The sequence below is a fragment of the Camponotus floridanus genome, unplaced genomic scaffold, assembly GCF_003227725.1.
Source record: "Camponotus floridanus strain SB8 unplaced genomic scaffold, Cflo_v7.5 scaffold66, whole genome shotgun sequence".
Lineage (NCBI taxonomy): Eukaryota > Metazoa > Arthropoda > Insecta > Hymenoptera > Formicidae > Camponotus > Camponotus floridanus.
Genome location: NW_020229834.1, coordinates 1,133,217 through 1,142,144, shown reverse-complemented (window position 1 = coordinate 1,142,144; position 8,928 = coordinate 1,133,217). Strand labels below are relative to the sequence as shown.

At 27.1% G+C, this 8,928-nt stretch overlaps 1 protein-coding gene and 1 long non-coding RNA gene across 3 annotated transcripts; both read left to right on the top strand.

Moving 5' to 3' along the window:
* The first annotated feature begins 1,119 nt into the window (after nucleotides 1-1,119).
* On the top strand, nucleotides 1,120-4,778 carry LOC105256063. 2 transcript variants are annotated; one of them, XM_011265706.3, is made up of 6 exons: nucleotides 1,120-1,336; nucleotides 1,681-1,833; nucleotides 2,008-4,049; nucleotides 4,161-4,253; nucleotides 4,345-4,432; nucleotides 4,562-4,777. In XM_011265706.3, exons 1-6 carry the CDS (start codon nucleotides 1,282-1,284, stop codon nucleotides 4,687-4,689), a joined length of 2,559 nt encoding a protein of 852 aa, XP_011264008.1. In that variant the 5' UTR covers nucleotides 1,120-1,281; the 3' UTR covers nucleotides 4,690-4,777. The 2 variants fall into 2 exon arrangements, with proteins under 2 accessions (XP_011264008.1, XP_011264007.1); XM_011265705.3 differs by having other exon boundaries at nucleotides 1,681-4,049; nucleotides 4,562-4,778.
* A 387-nt stretch (nucleotides 4,779-5,165) lies between these two features.
* On the top strand, nucleotides 5,166-8,651 carry LOC105256062. The gene is made up of 6 exons (XR_889571.3): nucleotides 5,166-5,180; nucleotides 5,345-5,575; nucleotides 6,480-6,766; nucleotides 7,103-7,162; nucleotides 7,949-7,984; nucleotides 8,505-8,651. It is a non-coding gene; the product is annotated as an uncharacterized LOC105256062 (long non-coding RNA).
* Nucleotides 8,652-8,928: the final 277 nt, after the last annotated feature.

Here is an 8,928-nt window from a genome sequence, read left to right as displayed (position 1 = left end):
AATTATGTTTCGATACTAATCGTAATCGTGTTTAGTAAGAAAATTACAATATTTGAAGCGTTTTTCATTATACTTTATTATTCAAGAGTCACCATGCGAATGATGACAAAAACGGTAATGTATAGCACGCTACTGTTTATATTTTATATTATATGTTTATATTTTATTTTATATTATATTATATATTTGCCGAAGTCGAACGCCGTGTTATTGATAATTCGTTGCCGAAATATTTTATATAAAATATACATTAACGTTAATGTATATTTATAAAATATACATTAACATGAAATATTAAATTAGGGAAGTATTTTAATTTATTGATTAAAATTGATTATTTATTAAACAATTTATCACGGAGCTAATTATTTGAATTTATTCGATTATTTTACCACGCTTTTCCGAAATCAAATTCTATAATATTTAGTTTTGCATTTTAAAAGATTGACTTATAGCGAGCTAAAGAAATAAATAAATAAATGATGTTGAGAAGAAAAAGAAGACATAAATAAATAAATAAATAATAGCGTGAAAAGAGAGAACATACTAATATTTTTATATAATAAATTATTATTAATTAAATTATTTATATTTTTATTTATATTATTTATATTATCAGAGAGACATATATGTTACCCTCTGAGAACATTCGACATTGGCTTTGTAGTTCATGTTCACGTTTTTAATGTTCATAGAGGGAGTATCGCTTTCAGGGATCACCTAAAAACGGGCCATGATATCTCTTCTCGGGTGGGATTCGATTGACCACGTCGCCAATTGGCCAATTCAAAATAGGACTCTCTGATTGGTTAATAGTTGCTGGTACCCTAGGTACAGGTCGATATAATTGACTGTGTCAATCGGGACGTGGTCAAACGCTCCTTCTCTTCTCTTTGTTTGAATCATTTAATTATATTAATAATAATTATAATAATAATTATATTAATAATTAATTTTGATGTAAAGCATATTTGTCCATATATATATATATATATATATATATATATATATATATATATATATATAAGCAACATTCCTCTCTATTATTTTCTCTTTCTATGGATGAAAGCAGGCCGATATTTTTATTACACGTGATCAAATAGTATGTATATAGCACCAATAAGTTGGTGCACCTGACTGTTCAAAAATCGGTGAACGGTGTAAATTTGATTAACCGTTACAGGTGTCTCATGTTTTCTTGAATCTTTGAAAGAATTGAATGCAAAGATCGATTTATTTTTGTATTAAGATTGTTATACTCTGCAAAAAAACAAGGTTAAAATGAGCACTCGACGAAGACGTGCTGATGATTTCACAGATTCCTTAACCAGTTTTCGTACGTATAACAATGCTTTTCTATGTATGTACATTACAACTGCAATTTAAGTGAAGTGTATTCTATTGTGAAGTCAGTTTTAAACAATCTATAATTCATGATACATCAAATATACGTATAATATACAAAATGTGGACGTTATATTATTACTATATATTTTGCATATCAAGAAACTTTTCATAAGTTAATTATGTAAACATTCAATTTTAGATATACATTTACTCTTATTTTATAGTTTATTATAAGTTGTATTTTAGATATAACATTTTTTTCTCATCTTACACTTATGGTAGATATTTAATATATATAATAATATTCTCACAAATAAATATACATGTTTACAGGTCAAACAACATTTGAGGAAAGACAGAATTCGATTGCATCTCAAAAAGATTTAGACGATAACTCAGATGTTAATTCTATAAGAAATAAGCAATATGAAAGTGATAAGCATAGTCATCTAAATGAATCTTGTGTGGGTTCCATTATCATAGCAGGTAATTTAGACAATCAACAATGTATTTCATCTGATCTATGCAAGGTTGTCAAGGATAATCATAATATCATATGTGACAATCAACATTTATTAAAAGATACATTGAGTGTGTCGGATGAAACATCATATTTATCATTGAAACCTGATTTAAATAAATGTATTAATCTATTTCAAGATGAGCAGCTAAGCAAAGACCATCATACTTCTGAAGAATATTCAAATAAAATTGATTCCATGTTCTCTGAAATTAAAGTTAGCAGAGATATTGAGTCTCAACACTTAAATAAAAAAACCGTAGAAATACAATGTAATTTAATTAGAGATCGTGTTTATGCTATGTCATTAAATTCACTGGAAGATACAATCATAGCAACAAAAGATCAAGACGTAATTAACAACAGACTTCAAAGGTCTAAAAGCTGCAGTATACTTAATAGTAATTTGAAGAGAGATAAAAATCATAATATTAAAACTAATTACTTTTATATAAAACCTATAAATACTATTACAAGGAAAAATAGTCATGAAAAAATTGATACAGTTACTCTATTTGATGCATTATCATTGTCACAGACTTCTACTTTATCAAATAAGAATTTCCATCTTCTTGAAAAAGATCAGAATTGCAATTCAACAAGCAGCGAGACTAGTTCAAAAGAGCAATTTAATAATTCTTTTGAATTAAAAACATTTTTACAATCATTGGAACAAAAGCCATTGGAAGAGGCACCTGTGCAAGAACCTTTGCTGAGACGTATGTCTGCAAATTTTTATAATTCACCTCAAACTTTTACAGAAAGATTACTAACGATTATTGAAGAATCAATTATAAATGATGATTCTTGTGCACAAGAATATCCAAATGTTAGCTTATGTAGATTAACTGAAGAACTTCGAAAAATGTGCAAATTTATAGAGGATGAGACTATTCCAAATTGGCCTCAATCTCCTCAAAGAATGTCAATTTGTATGAGACAAAGAAGTCAAGGACTTAAATCTCCTTTCCAAAAATCTCTTGATACTTTTATATCTCGAGATAAAGGCTTAACCACGCCAACTCGACGTAATATTAAAAGTCCGAAGAAAACTTGTCAGTATATGCCCAAAAATATTTCATATAACGCAAAAGGTCCATTGCATGATAGCACAAGTACATTTGAATCTTTAGAGGCATTTTGTGAAAAATTTTATGCTGACGAATGCAAAACTGTCCCAATAAAGGAAAAAAATCCATCACAGCCTCCCTTACAAAATCTAGATAGCATTTTACATGAATGTGAAAATCAAATGGCTTCTTTGGAAAGCTCATTCGACATACGTGAACAACTCAAGAAAGCTGCAATGTTTACTTTGGATTTAACAAGCCAATATAAAGTACCTGAAGCACAAAATCTTCAATCTAGATTGTTTACACACGAAAAACACAATAAAGATTCAAAGAATGTACCTGATACATTTAAGCAATTAACTCGACATAATAAATCTTATGAAATGATTGAACCAGATGATTTAGAAAATACGCTCATGTATGAAATCGCAAAAAAGAGACAAAGATGTCTCGATACGGCAAAGGTAATGATGGAAATCGATACGAATTCGGAGTCGGCGAAACAAATATGTCCAGAGATCGTCATCAATGAATCCTCATCGACTAGCGACATTAAATTCATAGAAACATTAATGTCTGTTAAGAGATATCAAGAGTATTTGGAAAAACATAAATCTGTACTGAATTTATTTCGAACTGGATCGAGCAATTCTCATATTCCTGACAAAAAAGATGTTCAAACAAAGGAGATGCCCGGAGAAGATTTCGGTTTTCGTCATTTAGGAGGTAAAATCGAGAATACGATATTAGGAGTACCGAAATTTTCACCAATGAAATGTTCTACTAGTAAAATGGTTTCAAAGCCAAAATTGTTTGTAACTCCTGGAAAAAAACCTATTAAGAGAGAACCAAAGCGCATATACTTTACTTCACCTAATCTAGTAATGGGAATGAATAAAAAAAAGAATGTTAGTCCACATCCAAAAAGCATTTATCAACAAATAGAAAATTACGATCATGTAGTATCACCAATTGGAATGTATATAAAAGGTACGGATCCTCAGCTGATAAAAAATTTACGACCTAAAACACCTAAAAAAAAACAAATGCGATCTCCTAGCCCAAAACCGAAAGTGAAATTTCGACAATCTCCAAAACAGCCAAAAGAGGTAAGCGAATATTAATAAAAATATAAATACAATTCAGATTATTATAAATACAAGTTATTGTTTACAAAATGTATTGAAATCATACATCTATCATATTTTATATTATTTCAGACAATGACAAGAACAGTAGTAGGAGATGAAAATACACCTGATAATTTTTTACATCCAAAAGTGTGTTATAAACTCCCATCACATGTACGCACGGTAGGTAATTTGTATATCAAAAATCTGAAATATTTAAATTTGAACATTTAAAAATACAACATAACTGTAACGATATAATACTTTTATTTAGATAAAAGAAACAAAAAATCAAAAAGTTGGAAACCGCATAAACGAATTGTTGCGTTCGACAAAAGATAAAGTTGTGATTCGACACGAAGGTAATATTATATTTATAAATCACGAATTAATTATTTTTGTATACATGAATATGAACATAGGTTTTTTTAAAGAGTTTATGATTTCAGGAACAATATCTACAATTTAATTTTTGTATCACATTATTTCAGGTCGAATAAAATCAGTTCAAACAGATTATTTAAAGCAACCTGAAATTCATTACGATTCCGCAGAAGAATCCGTGCATATCGAGCAAACAGCTCGTAAAACATGCTTTTCTCGTATACAAAAAAATTAATAGCTAATATTCTAATATTTACTCTAAATCTATTTTTTGTTGATTGAAGATCGATGATACATTATAAAGAATGAAATATAATACATGTTAATTCATATTTTCATAAAAGTTTTATATCTTTTAATTTTAAAAGTTGTATATCTTATAACCTTTTTATATATGAGATGTAAGATGTTTCATTAAATGTGCAATTTAAATTATTTTCTTCTCATCACCAATTATTTTGCGTTTTCTTATTTTACTATAAGCTATCTTGTTTCAAGTAATTAAAGTCTTTCTTAAGAATTTAATCACGGTTATAATTATACTGCACAATTAAAATTCTTACTTTTACTATATTGACACACAAGAATAAATATATTTTTCATAGTTTATTTTTTGAAAAGTAAAATAGATATGAAAATAGATATGAAAATAGATATGAAAAAGAGAAAAATATTCGTTCAAAAATTATCTACAGCAATCTATTCTATTCTCATTTTTGTCTAACAGTAAGTATATTAACCTAATTTTTAAATTTATTTTAAATTTTTAAATTTTATTATATACAATAAAATTTATTATATATAATAAATTTTATTATATATAATTATATTATATATAATTTTATTATATATTTTTTATTATATATATAAATATTATATTGTTATTGCAGAGATCTGTTGAGAGTACTCAGAATGTTGCAAAAGATGCATTACGGACGAAGTAATATAAATCTCGAGTAAAAAATAATAAAAGTGAACACAAATCATTTTAATGAGAACAACGAATTTCGAAGAGAACATCTTAAAATTCGTCATGAAAAACGACGTGACTAATAAGACCAAATGGAAATATTATTATGATGAATCAATGCATGGAAATTTACAACCGCATATTCTAGAACGTAGGAGAAGTTTCTCTCGTTATCGATGTTGTGTAAAACGGGACAATACTGCGTTCTCTGCAATTCTCGTGATTGGTTTAATTCGCTACTGACATGACAGGACCGTCATATCGCAGATCGTTAATATATTTTCGAGATCTGTGTCAATAGCGCGAACATTTAATTTTTAATTATATGGGCAGGAAGCAGATTATGTTGCACGAGGACATATTACTACGTGATTTGCATGTCCTTGATAGAGCGCACATGATCTAAATTTTTTTTTTTATTTTAGACAACGTTTCATTTCCTTATGTATACAATAGAGACACGTTAAAGCTCTATGAATAATGTATATATAAATATTTATAATTCTCTAAATAGTTTGTTTATGATAAAATAAGATTGTTATAATTAGATAATGCATGAAAATTATTTTCTACACAAGTAACTTATTCTATGCATGTATCTTTTATATTAAATATTTAATTTGGTTGAAATAAAAATTAATGATTATATTATAGATTAAATTCTTTACAGACAAAATATAAAATATATATATATATATATATATATATATATATATATATATATATATATCAGAATAAATTGAAGAATTAAATAGATAGAAAAAAAAGAAACGCGAATATATTAAAATTATATTTAAAAATTATAGACTTTTATATTTTTTAATCTAGATATGATATTTTATTTCTTATTATTGTTTTTAAAAAGTTGTCTTACAACGAGTCATAAATTAAATGTTATTTTATATTGACAAATAATCATTTAATACAATATTAATTATGAAAATTATTCATATATAAGATAGCTTTCACATATTATCTACTACATGCTCTAATAATTGAATCATTTAGAGAATTATATAGATATGTGTATATATGTGTGTTTTTTTTATTTACAGCTTGTTCAACAAGTTTTCTTAGAAAAACCCGTGTCTACAGAGTTGCCCACGGCCCTGAAGAGTTGCACATGGCACGTATGTTGACGATTGCACACGCCGCGCGTTACGCTTGTCAATCTGTTCGGCACCAAGCCCAGCCGTGGTGGGGAACGATCGATAAATTCGAAGCCGCGACGTCGTATTGGCAAAGTGAGCATTCTGCTACGTACTACGAGAGTTTGAACTTCAACGAGCGAAGCGATAAAAGCTGATCAAGATGCCGGGACCAGGATGCGACAAATGCAAGGGTGAGTGTACTCATAAATTCTTAATGGATATTAAGAGATAATTTGATGTGACATGAGATATGACATGACATTTCCTCAATTGTTGCTGATAACTTATAAAGGAATTTCTCATTGAATACATAATGAAAAATATAAAAAAAAAGATGTTTTTTTTTTTTATAAAGACGTAATTTTTTTATCGATTTGTAATTACTGTTGATTCAACAGTGCATTGTCAATACACTATTACACAATTTTTGAAATTTATACACGGTGTTTAATTTTTTTTTTCAAATTATATTATACAGTGTCTAATTTCACATTGTAATATTTATACAATATTTAAATTTGTTACAGATACGTGCAAGGACTGTAAATGCGGTGACAACTGCTCATGCTGCAAACCAGGATGCAAAGGTAATAATAAATTAGTTTAGTCGCAATTCATTATTTGCTCGTTATTGTGTCTCTGTTATGAGAAATCATTATTTTTAACGATTATGATTAGTTGTCTAGCTCATTTTTCGTTTTTATTGTGTCAAAGAAGTCTCTTTAATATATCAACTGACTCTGATAAAAATAACTGTACTATATTTTTTGTTCATCGCGGACAATGACTGGCTAATAACGGTCGATGCCGGTTCATCGTACAGCTTAGTACCGTACATCGTAATTTTGCAGACTTGTAATACGATTTTGCTGTGGCATAATTGCATGTAACATGTTACTCGCGCGACTCGAGGCTCAACGTGGCTCTCGGTCATTTCAATCTTTATACGTAATAAAAAATGAGTAATAGAAGATTTCTCAGAATATTACGTATTCTACATTTTCCTGCTTACATATATTTTGTCTTTTTTCTTCATCAACTTTATTTTTCACAATTTTGTACATTTAAGTTACGTAAAAGTTAAATTATACAAAATAAACACGCATTAAAAATGGAAATTATATTGGCTAAAATAATTTCAGAATATTGTAGGAGTTTATATTAATAACAATAGTAATAATTTTTAATAGCAATAATTTCAGAATATTGTAATTTTATTTTAATAAAAATTTAATAATTTATTTTAATAATTATTATATTCAAAGATTATTTATTTTATAAATTTTGTAAATGTTTTTCTTTTTTTTAATAAAAATCTATACTTTATAATAAAAGATTATGCAGATAACTTATACTCTTTTTTTTTTTTTCAGATCAATGTGATTGCAAGACCGGCGGACAATGCAAATGTACTTGCGCTTGTTAATTAACATAAAAAAATATATTTATATATATAGAATCTGTATTAAAAATGATAAACTTCTAATGGGTTAAAGTAATCCAATGTAGATCAATATACATGTAGTAATTCAATATGTAGACAAAATTTGAAGCACTTTAATATCAAGAAAGATTTTATGCTTTATAAAATTTATATATAATGTGAACTTTCCACTTTTTTGCTAGATGAACGATTAATAAGTTAATAAAATTTATAAACTTTAAATAATTTGGTTTTATTGTTGCAAATATATTTCCCATTCTTTTATTATAATAATGATAGAAAAGAGATTTATATAATTCACTAATATAATATTATAAAGTTAATTTTTTTCTATATTAACTGTTCAAATTTAAACATAATGAAAAAAATAGTCTAGAATTTTAAAAGATTATCTGACCTCTCTCGATAGTTGTTTTTATATGTAAAGCAAGGTAATGCCTACCGTTGCAGTCAGTTTTTTGCTGACATTTACATTTTTGTTCCAGAGATATGTAACCAGATATACGATGTCTCAAAACCGTGGAATGCGTTCTTATTATGCGAATCGTTAATATTTGTACAATTTCATGCAAAATAAAATTGTTAATCGTAAAATAAAATATTAAAAAAAAGTTATTGAGATAAACTGTAGAATATTTTTCATTTATTTTCTTTCCGTTAAAGACTGTTTGTTTTGCTTGCAATTTTTACATTCAAATTTTTCTTTCTTTTTTAACAAACAAAATTTTATAAATATATATGTACATTAAGTTCAAACATTTCTGGTGATTGCAAGCAAAGGAAACAAACATAACGAATTATATTTTTATATTATTAAGTACTCATTGTGAGAGAACCGTCCTAGAAAAGTCCATTACTTTGAGCGTATCTCTATAGTTTACTGTAATAATTAAAATTATCTATATAATC

What these genes read in the sequence shown, in the direction of transcription:
- LOC105256063 (XM_011265705.3), top strand. Translation starts at nt 1,282, where the DNA reads ATGAGCACTCGACGAAGACGTGCTGATGATTTCACAGATTCCTTAACC. An exon ending in CTCCAAAACAGCCAAAAGAG is followed by an intron (nt 4,050 to 4,160) that starts GTAAGCGAATAT and finishes ATATTATTTCAG; the next exon opens with ACAATGACAAGAACAGTAGT. An exon ending in TCCCATCACATGTACGCACG is followed by an intron (nt 4,254 to 4,344) that starts GTAGGTAATTTG and finishes ACTTTTATTTAG; the next exon opens with ATAAAAGAAACAAAAAATCA.